General features: G+C 40.2%; 1 protein-coding gene across 15 annotated transcripts in view; it reads right to left on the bottom strand.

Moving 5' to 3' along the window:
• Nucleotides 1-19,989, bottom strand: part of EFCAB6 (EF-hand calcium binding domain 6) — a 306,732-nt gene that overhangs the window by 87,639 nt on the left and 199,104 nt on the right. For all 15 annotated transcript variants that reach the window (XM_054543760.2, XM_054543758.2, XM_063722923.1 and 12 more), the window contains one exon: nt 13,741-13,837. In XM_054543760.2, coding sequence (XP_054399735.2) covers nt 13,741-13,837 — 97 coding nt within the window. The remainder of the gene's footprint in view (nt 1-13,740; nt 13,838-19,989) is intronic.

Raw genomic sequence — 19,989 nt, forward strand, 5'->3', positions numbered from 1 at the left:
AAAAGGCATCAAAAATAGAAAGGCCTAGGAATAAATCTGTGATATCTGAAAAATGCCTTTATACAGACAAGTATAAAACTTTACTGAAAGATATTGAAGAAGATCAAAATAAATGGAGAGACACTGTGTTCATGAATTAGAAAACTCAAATATAATAGTAAAGGTGTCATTTTCTTTGTGGAACTTGACAAAGCGATTCAAAACTCTTGAAGAACAAAGTAGAGGGAGTTGCCTACCAATTAATTAAGATGTATCATTAAGTTATAGCGACGACAAAGATGTGATGTAGGTGCCAGCACAGACAAGCTGATCAGTGGAACAGAATGAGGAGGTCAGTAGCACCCGCGGGCAGTGATGTAGGCAGTGGTGATGCTCAGATCCGCCAGGGGAAGGGGGACTTCACAATGACCAGTGCTGGGACAGCTGGACTTCCATATGGAGGAAATGAGACTGGGTCCCTGCTTCACAACACTTGGGAAACATCTAGTCCAGATTTCAAGACCTGAATGTGAAAGCTGAAACTGTCAAGCTCCTACAAGAGAGTGTGAGAGAATATCTTCATGACTCCAGAGTGGAATTCTTAAACAAGCTCCTACAAGAGAGTGTGAGAGAATATCTTCATGACTCCAGAGTAGAATTCTTAAACAAGACCTACAGAGAGATGTTAGTAAATTTGACTACATTAAAAAGAACTTACAATTATCAAAAGACATCATATAAAAAAGGTAAGAACACACCATACACACTGAGAGATGATAGTTGCACCACATGTCACTTACAAAAGAGCAGGAAGGAACCACAGAGCGGTGTATACTATAACCATTGTCACAGTTTCTGTTGACCAATGAGAAAAAGACAAACCAGTATGAAGACTTAAAGTCTCGAGCAAGCACTTCACAATCAACGAAACCTGACCAATAAATGACCAAGTGAAGATACTCAATCTCACTAATAACCAACAAAATGCCAATCAAATCTGCAATGAGATACTATTACATATCCAGTGGAAAAAACTAGGAAGTCTGATGGTACCAAGTGCTACAGGGTTGAGCAGTTTTGACAGAAAGTCAAAAATATTTACTATCTGGGCCTTTACAGAAAAAGTGTGCAGGCTGCTGGTCTAAGATATTGGCAATATTCTTTTCCTTCACCTGAATGATGGTTACGTGGTGACTACTTTAAACTTATTTAAACTATATATATGCATTTTATATACTTCATAGTAGAGTCATAACTTAAAAAAAATTATGCTTTAAAAAAAATTGAGTCTGTAGGATTTCAGAGTCCCTTTAAAAACACGTAGCAGGTCTGGCATGTAAGAAACTTGGAAGTTACCACTCTGTCCCAACAACAAGTAAAAATCTGAACAAATTGGAAAATCAACAACTCTTCTTAAATCATAAGACAAGTGAAGTTACAGGCCAAATCACTGTCCCCAAAACTGGAGAGACAGACAGGTGAATACAGAGAATCACAACTTACTGGGACAGACACCCATAAGCAGAAAACTTTACAGGAACTTATGTCAGAAAGACAGAAGTGGAGGGAATAATTCCTAACTTATTCTATGAGACCAGTATTGCCCTAATACCAAAACCAGACAAAGATATTACAAGTAAAGAAAACTACACACCATCATCTCTCATGAGAGATAATGTCATTGATAGTTCAACAGGAATAGCATTGAATCTGTAAATTGCTTTGGACAGTATGGTCTCAAACTGACAGCAAAATTAGGAATGTAATCCCATTCACAATTGCCACAAAAAGAACAAAGTACCTTGGAATATAGCTAATCATGGAAGTGAAAGTTTTCTACAATAAGAATTACAAAACACTGCTCAAAGATATCAGTGATGACACAAACAAATGGAAAAACATTCCATGCTCATGGATCGGAATAATCAATATCATTAAAATGACCATACTGTCCAAAGCAATTTACAGATTCAATGCTATTCCTGTTGAACTACCAATGACATTCTTCGTAGAGCTAGAAAAAGCTATTTTAAAATTCATATGGGACTAGGCATGGTGGCTCACACCTATAATCCCAGAACCTTGGGAGGCTGAGGTAGGCAGATGGCTTGAGCCTAGGAGTTCAAGACAAGTCTGGGAAACATGGCGAAACCCTATCTCTACAAAAAATACCAAAAATTAGCTGAGTGTGGTGACACATATCTGTGGTCCCAGCTATTTGGGAGGCTGAGGTGGGAGAACGACTTGAGCCTGGTGGGCTGAGGTTACAGTGAGCCAAGATCACACCACTGCATTCCAGCCTAGGTGACAGAGTGAGACCCTGTCTCAAAATAAATAAAATAAAATAAAATTCATATGGAATCAAAAAAGAGTCTAAATAGCCAAGGCAATCCTAAGCAAAATGAATAAAGCTAGAGGCATCAAGTTACCCAATTAAAGTATACTACAGGACTACAGTAACCAAACAGTATGGTACTGGTACAAAAACAGACACATAGACCAGTGGAATAGAATAGAGAGCCCAGAAATAAGACTGCACACCTACAACCATCTGATCTTCAACAAAGCTGACAAAAACTAGCAATGGAGAAAGGATTCCCCTATTCAATAAATGGTGCTGGGATAACTGGCTAACCATATGCAGAAGATTGAAACTGGGCCCCTTCCTTATAACAAATACCCCTTCCTTTTTTTTTTTTTTTTTTTTTTTTTTTTTTTTTGACAGATGAAGAGCTGAGTTTATTGAGATATAAAGAATTTTTATGAATCAATATCCGAAAGATGTATACAGGCATATAACAGGAAAGATAATGAATAGCTTTTAAGCAAATTAAGTTCCAAATTCAGTCATAATCAAGTAAATGTATATTAAAAGAACAAAATACTAAAATGAAAACCATGCAATAGAGGTACCAGCTGTTGACTCCCTTTTGTATTCTTTATGAATGATAAACACATGAAAAAATGTTAGTCCGATATTCTGCAAGTAAGAGAGTACCTAGGGCACAATGGCTTAAATAAGTTGAGGTTTACTTTTCTCATCTAATTAGAAGTTTAAAGGTAGGTGGCTTCTGTTTTGGTGGCTCAGTGCTTCCATTATCTCTTGTGGTTCTCTTGGCCTTTCCCTCTCACTGTGGCAAGACGCATACCACAGCACCAGGAACCATGTCTGCATTCAAGTCAGTAAGGAGCAAGGAGGGAGAGAGGAAGTAGTGCTGACACATCTCTTCCTGTATTAGGTAAATAAAAGCTTACCTAGATAGGTCCCAGCAGACTTTGGTTTATACCCTCCTGGCTGGAGCTGTGATATAATTGAACGCTCATAGATGCAGGGGAGACTGAGAATGTGTTAGCTTAATGCAGAGAGGCAAGAAAGAAAGGGGGTGGGAACAGATGTTGGTTTAAACAACCAACAACATTGCATCTGATACACATTTGGAGCACAATATTTATCAAAATCTACATCCCAACTGACCATATCGTTTATTGGAAAAGATTTGGAGCGACTGGAACTCTCGTACGCTGCTGTGAGTATAAAATGGCATGATCACTTTGTAAAACCATTTGGCAGTTTATTACAAAGTTAAACACACACCCAGAAATTACATACCTGGGTGTTTGCCTAAGAGAAATGTACACCTGTGGCCCCCAAATATATTTTCTTTTTTTTTTTTTTTTTTTTTTTTTTCTTTTATTATTATTATTATTATTATTATTATACTTTAGGTTTTATGGTACATGTGCGCAATGTGCAGGTAAGTTACATATGTATACATGTGCCATGCTGGTGCGCTGCACCCACCAACTCGTCATCTAGCATTAGGTATATCTCCCAGTGCTAACCCTCCCCCCTCCCCCCACCCCACAACAGTCCCCAGAGTGTGATGTTCCCCTTCCTGTGTCCATGTGTTCTCATTGTTCAATTCCCACCTATGAGTGAGAATATGCGGTGTTTGGTTTTTTGTTCTTGCGATAGTTTACTGAGAATGATGATTTCCAATTTCATCCATGTCCCTACAAAGGACGTGAACTCATCATTTTTTATGGCTGCATAGTATTCCATGGTGTATATGTGCCACATTTTCTTAATCCAGTCTATCATTGTTGGACATTTGGGTTGGTTCCAAGTCTTTGCTATTGTGAATAATGCCGCAATAAACATACGTGTGCATGTGTCTTTATAGCAGCATGATTTATAGTCCTTTGGGTATATACCCAGTAATGGGATGGCTGGGTCGAATGGAATTTCTAGTTCTAGATCCCTGAGGAATCGCCACACTGACTTCCACAAGGGTTGAACTAGTTTACAGTCCCACCAACAGTGTAAAAGTGTTCCTATTTCTCCACATCCTCTCCAGCACCTGTTGTTTCCTGACTTTTTAATGATTGCCATTCTAACTGGTGTGAGATGGTATCTCATTGTGGTTTTGATTTGCATTTCTCTGATGGCCAGTGATGGTGAGCATTTTTTCATGTGTTTTTTGGCTGCATAAATGTCTTCTTTTGAGAAGTGTCTGTTCATGTCCTTCGCCCACTTTTTGATGGGGTTGTTTGTTTTTTTCTTGTAAATTTGTTGGAGTTCATTGTAGATTCTGGATATTAGCCCTTTGTCAGATGAGTAGGTTGCGAAAATTTTCTCCCATTTTGTAGGTTGCCTGTTCACTCTGATGGTAGTCTCTTTTGCTGTGCAGAAGCTCTTGAGTTTAATTAGATCCCATTTGTCAATTTTGGCTTTTGTTGCCATTGCTTTTGGTGTTTTAGACATGAAGTCCTTGCCCATGCCTATGTCCTGAATGGTAATGCCTAGGTTTTCTTCTAGGGTTTTTATGGTTTTAGGTCTAACATTTAAGTCTTTAATCCATCTTGAATTAATTTTTGTATAAGGTGTAAGGAAGGGATCCAGTTTCAGCTTTCTACATATAGCTAGCCAGTTTTCCCAGCACCATTTATTAAATAGGGAATCCTTTCCCCATTTCTTGTTTTTGTCAGGTTTGTCAAAGATCAGATACTTGTAGATATGTGGCATTATTTCTGACGGCTCTGTTCTGTTCCATTGATCTATATCTCTGTTTTGGTACCAGTACCATGCTGTTTTGGTTACTGTAGCCTTGTAGTATAGTTTGAAGTCAGGTAGTGTGATGCCTCCAGCTTTGTTCTTTTGGCTTAGGATTGACTTGGCAATGCGGGCTCTTTTTTGGTTCCATATGAACTTTAAAGTAGTTTTTTCCAATTCTGTGAAGAAAGTCATTGGTAGCTTGATGGGGATGGCATTGAATCTGTAAATTACCTTGGGAAGGATGGCCATTTTCATGATATTGATTCTTCCTACCCATGAGCATGGAATGTTCTTCCATTTGTTTGTATCCTCTTTTATTTCCTTGAGCAGTGGTTTGTAGTTCTCCTTGAAGAGGTCTTTCACATCCCTTGTAAGTTGGATTCCTAGGTATTTTATTCTCTTTGAAGCAATTGTGAATGGGAGTTCACTCATGATTTGGCTCTCTGTTTGTCTGTTATTGATGTATAAGAATGCTTGTGATTTTTGCACATTGATTTTGTATCCTGAGACTTTGCTGAAGTTGCTTATCAGCTTAAGGAGATTTTGGGCTGAGACAATGGGGTTTTCTAGATATACTATCATGTCATCTGCAAACAGGGACAATTTGACTTCCTCTTTCCCTAATTGAATACCCTTGATTTCCTTCTCCTGCCTAATTGCCCTGGCCAGAACTTCCAACACTATGTTGAATAGAAGTGGTGAGAGAGGGCATCCCTGTCTTGTGCCAGTTTTCAAAGGGAATGCTTCCAGTTTTTGCCCATTCAGTATGATATTGGCTGTGGGTTTGTCATAAATAGCTCTTATTATTTTGAGATACGTCCCATCAATTCCTAATTTATTGAGAGTTTTTAGCATGAAGGGTTGTTGAATTTTGTCAAAGGCCTTTTCTGCATCTATTGAGATAATCATGTGGTTTTTGTCTTTCGTTCTGTTTATATGCTGGATTACATTTATTGATTTGCGTATATTGAACCAGCCTTGCATCCCAGGGATGAAGCCCACTTGATCATGGTGGATAAGCTTTTTGATGTGCTGCTGGATTCTGTTTGCCAGTATTTTATTGAGGATTTTTGCATCAATGTTCATCAAGGATATTGGTCTAAAATTCTCTTTTTTTGTTGTGTCTCTGCCAGGCTTTGGTATCAGGATGATGCTGGCCTCATAAAATGAGTTAGGGAGGATTCCCTCTTTTTCTATTGATTGGAATAGTTTCAGAAGGAATGGTACCAGCTCCTCCTTGTACCTCTGGTAGAATTCGGCTGTGAATCCATCTGGACCTGGACTTTTTTTGGTTGGTAAGCTATTGATTATTGCCACAATTTCAGCTCCTGTTATTGGTCTATTCAGAGATTCAACTTCTTCCTGGTTTAGTCTTGGGAGGGTGTATGTGTTGAGGAATTTATCCATTTCTTCTAGATTTTCTAGTTTATTTGCATAGAGGTGTTTGTAATATTCTCTGATGGTAGTTTGTATTTCTGTGGGATCGGTGGTGATATCCCCTTTATCATTTTTTATTGCATCTATTTGATTCTTCTCTCTTTTTTTCTTTATTAATCTTGCTAGCGGTCTATCAATTTTGTTGATCCTTTCAAAAAACCAGCTCCTGGATTCATTGATTTTTTGAAGGGTTTTTTGTGTCTCTATTTCCTTCAGTTCTGCTCTGATTTTAGTTATTTCTTGCCTTCTGCTAGCTTTTGAATGTGTTTGCTCTTGCTTTTCTAGTTCTTTTAATTGTGATGTTAGGGTGTCAATTTTGGATCTTTCCTGCTTTCTCTTGTGGGCATTTAGTGCTATAAATTTCCCTCTACACACTGCTTTGAATGCATCCCAGAGATTCTGGTATGTTGTGTCTTGGTTCTCGTTGGTTTCAAAGAACATCTTTATTTCTGCCTTCATTTCGTTATGTACCCAGTAGTCATTCAGGAGCAGGTTGTTCAGTTTCCACGTAGTTGAGCGGTTTTGAGTGAGATTCTTAATCCTGAGTTCTAGCTTGATTGCACTGTGATCTGAGAGACAGTTTGTTACAATTTCTGTTCTTTTACATTTATTGAGGAGAGCTTTACTTCCAAGTATATGGTCAATTTTGGAATAGGTGTGGTGTGGTGCTGAAAAAAATGTATATTCTGTTGATTTGGGGTGGAGAGTTCTGTAGATGTCTATTAGGTCTGCTTCGTGCAGAGCTGAGTTCAATTCCTGGGTATCCTTGTTGACTTTCTGTCTCGTTGATCTGTCTAATGTTGATAGTGGGGTGTTAAAGTCTCCCATTATTAATGTGTGGGAGTCTAAGTCTCTTTGTAGGTCACTCAGGACTTGCTTTATGAATCTGGGTGCTCCTGTATTGGGTGCATATATATTTAGGATAGTTAGCTCTTCTTGTTGAATTAATCCCTTTACCATTATGTAATGGCCTTCTTTGTCTCTTTTGATCTTTGTTGGTTTAAAGTCTGTTTTATCAGAGACTAGGATTGCAACCCCTGCCTTTTTTTGTTTTCCATTTGCTTGGTAGATCTTCCTCCATCCTTTTATTTTGAGCCTATGTGTGTCTCTGCACGTGAGATGGGTTTCCTGAATACAGCACACTGATGGGTCTTGAGTCTTTATCCAGTTTGCCAGTCTGTGTCTTTTAATTGGAGCATTTAGTCCATTTACATTTAAAGTTAATATTGTTATGTGTGAATTTGATCCTGTCATTATGATGTTAGCTGGATATTTTGCTCGTTAGTTGATGCAGTCTCTTCCTAGTCTCGATGTTCTTTACATTTCGGTATGATTTTGCAGTGGCTGGTACCGGTTGTGCCTTTCCATGTTTAGTGCTTCCTTCAGGAGCTCTTTTAGGGCAGGCCTGGTGGTGACAAAATCTCTCAGCATTTGCTTCTCTGTAAAGTATTTTATTTCTCCTTCACTTATGAAGCTTAGTTTGGCAGGATATGAAATTCTGGGTTGAAAATTCTTTTCTTTAAGAATGTTGAATATTGGCCCCCACTCTCTTCTGGCTTGTAGGGTTTCTGCCGAGAGATCTGCTGTTAGTCTGATGGGCTTCCCTTTGATGGTAACCCGACCTTTCTCTCTGGCTGCCCTTAACATTTTTTCCTTCATTTCAACTTTGGTGAATCTGACAATTATGTGTCTTGGAGTTGCTCTTCTCGAGGAGTATCTTTGTGGCGTTCTCTGTATTTCCTGAATCTGAATGTTGGCCTGCCTTGCTAGATTGGGGAAGTTCTCCTGGATAATATCCTGCAGAGTGTTTTCCAACTTGTTTCCATTCTCCCCGTCACTTTCAGGTACACCAATCAGACGTAGATTTGGTCTTTTCACATAGTCCCACATTTCTTGGAGGCTTTGCTCGTTTCTTTTTATTCTTTTTTCTCTAAACTTCCCTTCTCGCTTCATTTCATTCATTTCATCTTCCAGGGCTGATACCCTTTCTTCCATTTGATCGCATCGGCTCCTGAGGCTTCTGCATTCTTCACGTAGTTCTCGAGCCTTGGTTTTCAGCTCCATCAGCTCCTTTAAGCACTTCTCTGTATTGGTTATTCTAGTTATACATTCTTCTAAATTTTTTTCAAAGTTTTCAACTTCTTTGCCTTTGGTTTGAATATCCTCCCGTAGCTCGGAGTAATTTGATCGTCTGAAGCCTTCTTCTCTCAGCTCGTCAAAGTCATTCTCCGTCCAGCTTTGTTCCGTTGCTGGTGAGGAACTGCGTTCCTTTGGAGGAGGAGAGGTACTCTGGTTTTTAGAGTTTCCAGTTTTTCTGCTCTGTTTTTTCCCCATCTTTGTGGTTTTATCTACTTTTGGTCTTTGATGATGGTGATGTACAGATGGGTTTTTGGTGTGGATGTCCTTTCTGTTAGTTTTCCTTCTAACAGACAGAACCCTCAGCTGCAGGTCTGTTGGAGTACCTGGCCGGCCGTGTGAGGTGTCAGTCTGCCCCTGCTGGGGGGTGCCTCCCAGTTAGGCTGCTCGGGGGTCAGGGGTCAGGGACCCACTTGAGGAGGCAGTCAGCCCGTTCTCAGATCTCCAGCTGCGTGCTGGGAGAACCACTGCTCTCCTCACAGCTGTCAGACAGGGACATTTAAGTCTGCAGAGGTTACTGCTGTCTTTTTGTTTGTCTGTGTCCTGCCCCCAGAGGTGGAGCCTACAGAGGCAGGCAGGCCTCCTTGAGCTGTGGTGGGCTCCACCCAGTTCAAGCTTCCAGGCTGCTTTGTTTACCTAAGCGAGCCTGGGCAATGGCGGGCGCCCCTCCCCCAGCCTCGCTGCCGACTTGCTGTTTGATCTCAGACTGCTGTGCTAGCAATCAGCGAGACTCCGTGGGCGTAGGACCCTCTGAGCCAGGTGCGGGCTATACTCTCCTGGGGCACCGTTTCCTAAGCCCGTCGGAAAAGCACAGTATTCGGGTGGGAGTGGCCCGATTTTCCAGGTGCCGTCTGTCACCCCTGGAAGGGGAACTCCCTGACCCCTTGCGCTTCCCGAGTGAGGCAATGCCTCGCCCCTGCTTCGGCTGGCGCACGGTGCGCTCACCCACTGACCTGCGCCCACTGTCTGGCACTCCCTAGTGAGATGAACACGGTACCTCAGATGGAAATGCAGAAATCACCCGTCTTCTGCGTCGCTCGCGCTGGGAGCTGTAGACCGGAGCTGTTCCTATTCGGCCATCTTACCCCTTCCTTATAACAGAAAATAAACTCAAGACGAATAAAAGACTTAAATGTCAAACTAAAAACTATAAAAACCCTGGAAGACAACCTAAGCAATACCATTCTGGACGTAAGAACTGAGAAATATTTCATGACGAAAGAAAAAATTGACAAATGGGATCTAATTAGATTTGACAGCTTCTGCACAGCAAAACTGTCAATAAAGAGACAACCTACAGAATGTGAGGAAAATTTGCAAACTATGCATCTAACAAAGGTCTAACATCCAGCATCTATATGGAACTTAAACAACCCCACTGAAAAGTGGGCAAAGGACACGAACAGATACTTTTCAAAAGAAGAAATACATGTGGCCAACAACCATATGAAAAAAAGCTCATCAGTGATCACTAGAGAAATGCAAATCAAAACCACAATAAGATACCATCTCACACCAGTCAGAATGGCTATTACTAAAAAGTCGGCCAGGTGTGGTGGCTCACACCTGCAATTCCAGCACTTTGGGAGGCCAAGGCAGGTGGATCACCTGAGGTCAGAAGTTTGAGACCAGCCTGGCCAACATGGTGAAACCCTGTCTCTACTAAAAATACAAAAAAATTAGCCGGGCGTGGTGGCATGCACCTGTAGTCTGAGCTACTCAGGAGGCTGAGGCATGAGGATCACTTTAACCTGGGCGGCGGAGGTTCCAGTGAGCCTAGGTCATGCCACTGCACTCCAGCCTGGGAGACAGAGTGAGACTCCATCTCAATTAAAAAAAAAAAAGTAAAAAAATAACAGATGCTGGCAAAGTTGCAGAGAAAAGGGAACACTTATATACTGTTGGTGGGAGTATAAATTAGTCCAACCATTGTGGAAAGCAGTGTGGCGATTCCTCAAAGAGCTAAAAACAGAACTACCATTCGACCCAGCAATTCCATTACTGGGTGTATACCCAAAGAAATATAAATCATTCTAAATATATAAATATAAATATATTTATATAACATAAATATATAAATATTTTATATAAATATATTTATATAACATAAATATATATTAATATATTTGTTATAGAAATATATTTGTTATAGAAATATATTAATATATATTTCTATAGCAAATATATTCATATCATATATTTATATAATACAAATGTAAAGATACATGCACGGGTATGTTCATTGCAGCACTATTCATGATAGCAAACACATGGAATCAACCTAAATGCCCATGAAAGGTAGACTGGATAAAGAAACTGGAATATATACATCATAGAATACTACAAAGTCATACAAAAGAATGAGATCATGTCCTTTGCAGGAACATGAATGGAGCTGGAGGTTAACATCCTTTGAAAACTAATGCAGGAACAGAAAACCAAATACCGCATGTTCTCACTTACAAGTGGGAGCTAAATGATGAGAAAACATGGACACAAAGAAGGGAACAACAGGCACTGAGACCTACTTGAGGGTGGAGGGGGAAAGGAGGGGGAGGATTTGGGAAGATAACTATTGGGTGTTAAGCTTAGTACCTGGGTGATGAAATAATCTGTATCACAAACCCCCACAACATGAATTTACTTATATAATAAACCTGCACACGTATCCCTGAACCTAAAATAAAAGTTAAAGAAAACTACAATACCATTTACATTAGCAACCTCCAAAATGAAATACTTAGGTATAAATCTAATAAAATGTTAGCCAGGAATGGTGGTATGCACCTGTTATCCCACCTACTTGGGAGGCTGAGGTAGGAGGACCGCTTGAAGCCAGGAATTCCAAACCAGCCTGGTCTTATTTACAAGAGCTCTTATATGCAAGAGCTATATAATGAAAACTACAAAACTCTGATGAGAAATGTTTAATGTTTGCAAAACCTAAATAGAGATATTCCATGTTTATGGATAGGAAGGCTCAATAGCATCAAATATAGGTTCAATTCAATCAAAATCAAAATCCCAGCAAATTGTGTTGTAGAGATCCATAAACTTACTCTAGTTTATATGGAGCTGCAAAGACTCAGAATAGCCAACACAATACTGCAAAAAAACAGAACAAACTTGGAGAACTGACACTACCTGATGTCAAGATTTATTATAAAGCTACAGTAATCATGACAGTGGTATTGGTTAAAGAAAAGACAAGTAGACCAATGGAACACAATAGAGAGTCCACAAACAGACCCACGTAATCAACATATCCTTGAGAAAGGGGCAAAGGCAATTCAACAAAGTGAAGACAGTCTTTTCAACAAATGGTGCTGGAAGAACTGGACATCCACCTTTAAATAAATGAATCTAGACAGTGACCTTATACCCTCCACAAAAATTACTCAAATGGATCACAAATCTAATTGTAAAATACAAAACTATAAAACTCCTGTAAGACGACATAAGAGAAAATTTAGATGACCTTGAGTTTGGCAGTGACTTGTTAGACACAATCCATGAAAGTTTCTAGTCCTGACCCTTCCCTTACCCTGAACCTAGAGGGCTGTCTGAAAGTGGGCCACACAGAGCTCCAGTCTGTGGGACTGGTTGGTGTGGGCCAGCGCAGACAGTCCACTCCATAGAGTGCACAATACAGACAGTTGACTCTATGGAGTTCACAGCACAGACAGTCCACTTTATGCAGCCCACAGCACAGACAGACCTCTCTATAGAGCCCACAGCACAGACAGACCTCTCTATAGAGCCCACAGCACAGACAGACCTCTCTATAGAGCCCACAGCACAGACAGACCTCTCTATAGAGTCCACGGCACAGACAGACCTCTCTATAGAGTCCACGGCACAGACAGTCCACTCTATAGAGTCCACGGGACAGACAGACCTCTCTATAGAGTCCACAGCACAGACAGACCTCTCTATAGAGTCCACAGCACAGACAGTCCTCTATATACAGTCCACAGTACAGACAGTCCACTCTATAGAGTCCACAGCACAGACAGTCCTCTCTATACAGCCCACAGCACAGACAGTCCACTCTATAGAGCCCACAGCACAGACAGTCCACTCTATAGAGTCCACAGCACAGCAAGTCCTCTCTATAGAGTCCACAGTGCAGCAAGTCCTCTCTATGGAGTCCATGGCACAGACAGTTCTTTCTATGGAGTCCACAGAACAGACAGTTCTCTCTATAGAGTCCACAGAACAGAAAATCCTCTACATAGAGTCCACAGAGCAGACAGTCCACTCTACGGAGTCCACAGTCCACTCTGTGCAGGACAGGAGGTTGGGTAGAGATGGTCCCAGGAGGTCAGCAGGACTTCAAAGACAAAATTTCACATTGGGCACAGGCCAAGAAAGAGCAAACACAGAAAGAAAATGACCAAATGTGACCAAATGAAACAAAGTGGAGGTATTTTTCAAAATAATGTGAAAATATTTCCATAATGCATTTAAAAAATACTTATTAGAGGGAAGCTATTGCATTCTTGTTGCATTATAAAGTGGTGATCTCACAGCCTAGATTTCAGGACAAACTCGGTTTTGCATATGCAGTTCTATTATCCTGTAGGTCTGGCTGTCATTGGCCCTGTTGGATTAGACAGCCCCATCTCAATACCATAATCACAGTTCATATGATTGCACATGGAGGGTATCTGCCTTACAAATGTGCTTCTACAATTTTGGCAAGACAGGAAGAAACAGCTCTTTAAAATGTATGTTTATATTGTATAAAATTAAGTACAACAGCATCTTATATTTTTCATGTATTAGGTTGGTGCAAAAGTATTGCAGTTTTTCTGTTAAAGTAATGGCTAAAACTGCGATGACTTTTGCACCAACCGAATAAGTTTTTAATTCATATCAAGCCTGAAGTAATGCCAGGAATTTCGGTCCATGTAACTCCAACAATTCCTTATCTTTCTAAACCTCACTTGACCTTGAATGTGAGAATTTAGTTTGAAAAAGTCTTTTAAGAATAGCAGGAGTCCTCACACTGGGTATACAGAGTTGTTTTCCCATCTTAGCAGCTGGATCTGAACAGCTTCATCATCCCAGTGATCTTGAAACATTGAAATAGAATTTCTTTCCTCTTAAGGAAATAATCATTTTCTTACCTTAGACAAGTCTGACCATCTGTTTTTTGCTTTGGTAACAAGATACTGATGAGCCTGTTCACAAGCTAGTTCTGAATCCGCGACCTTCTGTTTTGGTCTTAAAAGAGAAAAAAATAATAAATAACTGTGTTTACATTTAATGGGCTCATTAATCTCCCAAGGGGTTTCCCTATCCCCCCTGTTTGTTTCAAGGATACCATTAAAGTCTGTTATTTCACATCTGGTCTAACTTAATTCTTAAAATACAGCCTTATTTCTCCAGCTGCAAGTCAAGGAAGTCTTCTTAAATTTTGTAAGTCCTTGTTTATTTTCAGATAAATGCTATTCAACTTTTTTCTTTTCAGCACACAAAACAAACAGGGCTCATTTATTCTCAGAGGGGGGAAAACACAATATAACATTAAATGTCTTGGGAGGAAAACAGCTAAAGACTTTTATTTCTGAATTTGCAAGTTGGAGAGATAATGGAGACTACAGGAAATGGTTGAGAAACATTGGGGGAACTTCTTAGTCTCAGCTCATTTTCCAAGGTGAGGCTTGTAGGATTTAAAGACAGGGCCGGGTGCAGTGGCTCACGCCTGTAATCCCAGCACTTTGGGAGGCCAAGTGGGTGGATGACTTGAGGTCAGGACTTCGAGATCAGGCTGGCCAACATGGTGAAACCCCGTCTCTACTAAAAATACAAAAATTAGCTGGATGTGGCAGAAACGTGCCTGTAATCCCAGCTACTCAGGAGGCTGAGGCAGGAGCATTGCTTGAACCTGGGAGGCGGAGGTTGTAGTGAGCCGAGATCGTGCCATTGCACTCCGGCCTGGGAGAGAGCACAAGACTCCATCTCAAAAATAAAAATAAATAAAAATGATCAAAATTCTGTCATATTTACTCACAGGATGGACACTTCAAAAAAGACCCTGTGCTCACAGGTCCCTGCTAGGCCACAGTAAAGCACAATAAAGGCTGAGGCTGGAGGGGCTGGGATGCCCTAGATCTTTCCACGCACTAGAACAAATTAGGAATGGAGGAAAATGTGTAAGGTCCATGTGCACACCCACACTGGCATCTGCCCCGTGTAAACTGCAGTCACTGTGATTTTCCTTCTCCACCTGACTCCCGCTGCCCTTGACTGTGCTGTCTCTCTCCACTCTCTTCTGAGAGGTCATCTCTTCCGATGTCCCCAACTACAGCCTTGATGCTGCTTGCCCATAAGTCTGCACCACTGGTACTACAACCTCACCTGCTTTTCTGTGCCATCTTTCTCCAACTGCCTACCGGACTCTGCAGAATCATGGAATTTCGAGGGTGGAAAGGGATCCAAAGCTCAACCAGCCAATCCCCTATCACTACTTGACCATGCAAGCTTTGGAAAATTGATGGAATTACATTGCATTTTTACAATTTTTGCTTAAAAGGACTGTAAGTCCTAATGATGTCTATTTCCCTGCCTTCACTTTTAGACTCCTCCTAAATTCCACCTGCACCAGAGGACTCACCTGAACCTCCCCAAAGTGCTGTCAGAGAGCCCCCGAGAGGCATGTGCTATCTCAGCAAAGTCAGTAGATCCCAGTTGATCTCACGGTCTAAACACATATCCAAACAGCCCTATGCCCCCTGCTTTCCACACCCTGATTTTTTTTCTAGGCTATAAGGCTTGATTATTTCCTTAGTTATCCATGAGCAAATCAATGAATCCTACTGATTTTCCATCCATTTTCCCCTTCCTCATTTTACATACTTGTCCCTCTTAAGAGATCAGGAGGTTTTCTGGTGGTTACTTAATTCCTCTCCTATTGCCCAGCTTGTTAAATCTTGACAATCAGTCAGATCCAGCCTTCCTTCCTATCAGCCAGCTCGTTAGTCACAGATACATAGTCACAGATACATGTGACTGCTCTAGGCCCTGCAGACACAATGACTAGCAATGTGAACAGAGTCCACATTCCCAAGGAGCTTACACTGTGATGGAGAAACTTAGAACAAACACACAAGAAAAACAAGTGACTCGGCCGGGTGCAGTGGCTCATGCCTGTAATCCCAGCACTTTGAGAGGCCGAGGTGGGCAGATCACGAGGTCAGGAGTTTGAGACCAGCCTGGCCAACATGGTGAAACCCCGTCTCTACTAAAAATACAAAAATCAGCTGGGCGTGGTGGTGCATGCCTATAATCCCAGCTACTTGGGAGGCTGAGACAGGAGAATCACTAGAATCTGGGAGGCGGAGGTTGCAGTGAGCTGAGATTGTGCCACTGTACTCCAGCCTGGGTGACAGAGTGAGACTCCATCTCAAAAAAAAAAAAAAAAAAAAAAAAATCTCAAAAAAAAAAAAGAAAGAAAGAGACAGAGAGAAGGAAGGAAGGAAGGATGGAAGGAAAGAAGGAAGGAAGGAAAGAAAGAGAGAGAGAAAGAAAGAAAAGAGAGAAAGAAAGAAAAGAAAGAAAGAAAGAAAGGGAAAGAAAGAAAGAAAAGTGACTCAGATAACTTCAGATACTGCATGGGACCAAGAATGACGGGGCAGGGGAAACCTCGTCTGGAAGACCAGGGAGCGGCCCTTTGACAGCTGCATGAAGACCTCAGGGAACACACTCCAGGCAGTACGAGGGTCTTGAGAGGTGCTTCCGGTCCCAGTTAATATGGAGTAGGCACACTTCACCATTTCTCTCCTTCTTATGACAACCCAAAATCCTACACAGAATACAAAACACAACTATCCGAGGTAAATAATAGGAGGCTGATGGAAGGAGAAATCAAAGCTTGAAGAATGACAAAGTTATGAGTTTCATGGGGCTTTCCTCCCATGTTCCCAGCTTAAGAGTCAAGAGCAGTCCTAATTCTGGAACTGTGCAGCAGATGTGAACAGAAAAAGGTCCAAAAGAAAGGCTGACTTTCTGACCAAAGAGCTAGGATAGGATGGAGGGCCTCTTCGGGACAGAGTGGCAGGAATTCCCGTTTTTGTCTCTGTTTACTCTCCCTGCCCAATTCTGAGACACACTTTTGTAATGGTGCCAGCGATAGCAGTGGCCAAAACGTTAAAATTTTCTCTAACCAGAAAAAAATGGGAAAAAGGGCCCTGTGATTCAAGGAATGTTGGGAAATCCATGTTAATTTTCTCTCTATTTTTTTTTTCTTTTCTCACTGGGGCCCTGAAGGTGGCCCTCACCATGAGACATGCAGAGCAGCACAGATAGGCTAAAACCTAAGATTTTCTAGCCAGAAGACTCAGAAAAGTAGCCCTTGGGGGCTACAGAGTGTGGGGGAGATCATAGAGAAGAGAGAGCTAGAAGAAAGGACATCTGTGCAGGAAGTTCCAGGTTCATCTCTGATGTGTAAAGGTGTGGAACTGACCCCAAGAAGCATAGCAACCAGCTTTGAGAACATGATTACTGTGTAGTTAAGACTGACTTCTAGGTGGTGCACACGTGGGTTTCCCTGAAGAGTGCTGCAATGACTTTGAAAACAAAGTTGACATTAAAACCACAGAAGGCACGTTAGGACTTGCAGTCTAAAACTAACTAGGCTGATTGCCTGCTAAAATAATGACCAAAAACAATCAACACACTACAGAGGATTTTAACAGAATCAGAGTGTCATAATAAAACACTTAAAATATCTAGGATACAGTCCAAAGTGATATAAAATACCAGAAAAATCTCAATAATGCTCAATGTAAAAGACAACAGACACCAACCCCAAGATTAACTAGATGTTGAAATTATCAGATTGTAAAGCAGCTATTATATTCATGAAGAACAAACATACTTGAAAGAAAGAAGAAGGAAAAAGGAAATAACCAAAATACAGTAACTGAAATGATGTTTACTGGATTGGCTCAGCGGCAAAACAGAATGACAGAGGAGTCAGCAAAGTTGAAAACTCATGAACAGAAATCTCTCAAACTGAACAAAAGAGAAAATAAAAATAACAGTCTCAGAGATACAAAACCTGTGATACAAAACCAAAAGGTCTAAGCTTCATGTCATTGAGGTACCAAAAGGAGAAGAAAAAGATGGGTATAGAAAAAGTATTTTTAAAAATAATAGCTGAAAATGCCACAAATTTGGCATAAAACATACATTTACAGATTTAAGAAGCTCAGTAAATCCAAAAATGGATAAACAAAAACAAAACAAAACAAACAAACAAAACCACCAAAAAACCCTGGTCAAACAAGTCAAATCATAAATTATAATCAATTGTCTGAAAAACTAAAGATCAAAAAAAAAAAATCTCTAAAATAGCCTGAATGGTCTGGTGCAGTGGCTCATGCCTGTGATCCAAGCACTTTGGGAGGCTGAGATGGGAGGATCGCTTGAACTCAGGAGTTCGAGACCAGCATGGGCAACATGGCAAGACCCTGTCTCTAGAAAAAATACAAAATTTAGGCATGATGGTGCTCACCTGTGATTGCAGCTACTTGGGAGGCTGAGGTGGATCACTTGGACCTGGGAGGTCAAGGTTGCAGTGAGCTGTGATCGCACCGCTACGCTCCAGTCTGGGTGACAGAGTGAGAGACCTAGTTAAAAAAAGAAAAGAAAAGAAAAAACAAAAGAAAAGAAAAGAAGCCTGGGAAAAATGGCATATTAAATATGAGAAAACGGAATACTTGCATACTTCTTGCCACAGATTATGGAGGCCAGAAGACCATGGAACAACATTTTTAAAGTGCTGGAACAAAAGGAATGTCAACCCCAAACTCTATATCCAGCAAAAATATCTTTCAAGAATAAAGAATAAATAAAGATATTATAATCGAAGAAAACTAAGACAATTTGTCTCCAACAGACCTGCTCTAAAAGATGTCCTATAGGAAGTTCTTCAGGGGAAGAAGAATGATAGCTGAGAGAAACTTAGAACTTCAGAAAGAGAGGAATAGCAACAGAAATGGTAAATATCTAGGAAATTATAATACACAACTTTTTTCTCAGAGTTTCAAATACATGAAGCATAAATTAGTAGTATTAGAAAAAGAAATAGACAAATTCAAAACTATTGCTGGAGACTTTAACACTCCTCTCTTAGTAACTGATAGAATAAGGAGACAGAAAATAATCAAGAATATAGAAGACCTGAACAACATTAATAACCAACTTGATCTGACATTTACAGAACACTCCACCCAACAGCACCAGAATACACATTCTTTTCAAGTATACACAGAATATTTACCAACACAGACCATATCCAGGGTCATAAAACAAACCTTAACTAATTGAAAAGAATTAACATCACACAAGATATGTTCTCTGACCACAACAGAATTAAACTAGAATCAATAACAGAACAATATTTAAACACTATGCAATTTTTTTTTTTTTTTTTTTGGAGACAGAGTCTCACTCTGTCACCCAGGCTGGAGTGCAGTGGTGCGATCTCAGCTCACTGCAACATCCACCTCCCAGGTTCAAACAATTCTCCTGTCTCAGCCTCCTGAGTAGCTGAAATTATAGGCACCCACCACCACACCTGGCTTATTTGTTTATTATTTATTTATTGTATCTTTAGTAGAGATGAGGTTTTGCCATGCTGACTAGGCTGGTCTTGAACTCTGATCTCAAGTGATCTGCCCACCTCAGCCTCCCAAAGTGCTGGGATTACAGGCATGAGCCACTGCACCTGGCCTGAACACTATGCAAATATTTTGAAATTAAACAACACACTTTTAAATAATCCATGGATCCAAGAGGAAGTCTTAAGGGAAATTAGAAAATAATTTGAAATGAATAAAAATTAAAACTACAACATATCCAAATTTGTGAAATGCAGCTAAATCAGTGCCTACAGGGAAATACATTACATTAATGGCTTATATGAGAGAAAAAATGACTCAAACAAAAACTATGAGTTTCCAATTTAAGAAATATAAAAGATAAACTGAATCCAAAACAAGCAGAAAGAAGGATATAATAAAGACCAAAAATCAATAAAATTGAAATCAGAAAAATAGAGAAAAATCAATAAAAACAAAAGCTAGTTCTTTTAAAAGATCTGTGAAAGTGAGAAGCCTTAGCTGAGTTGATGAAGAAGGAGAAAAGAGATCAACTATGAAAGTCATAAATGAAATAAGGAATCTCACTAAATACTTCACAGATACTTTAAAAAAATTAAAAGAACACCATGAACCATATTAATTCCATGAATTTGACAACCTTGATGACCAACATCTTGAAAGATGCAAATTAGCAAAACTCACTTGAGACAAAATAGAAACTCTGAATAATCCAATAACTATTAAATTAACTGGATTTACAGTTACAAA

Source organism: Pongo abelii, chromosome 23, assembly GCF_028885655.2.
Source record: "Pongo abelii isolate AG06213 chromosome 23, NHGRI_mPonAbe1-v2.0_pri, whole genome shotgun sequence".
Lineage (NCBI taxonomy): Eukaryota > Metazoa > Chordata > Mammalia > Primates > Hominidae > Pongo > Pongo abelii.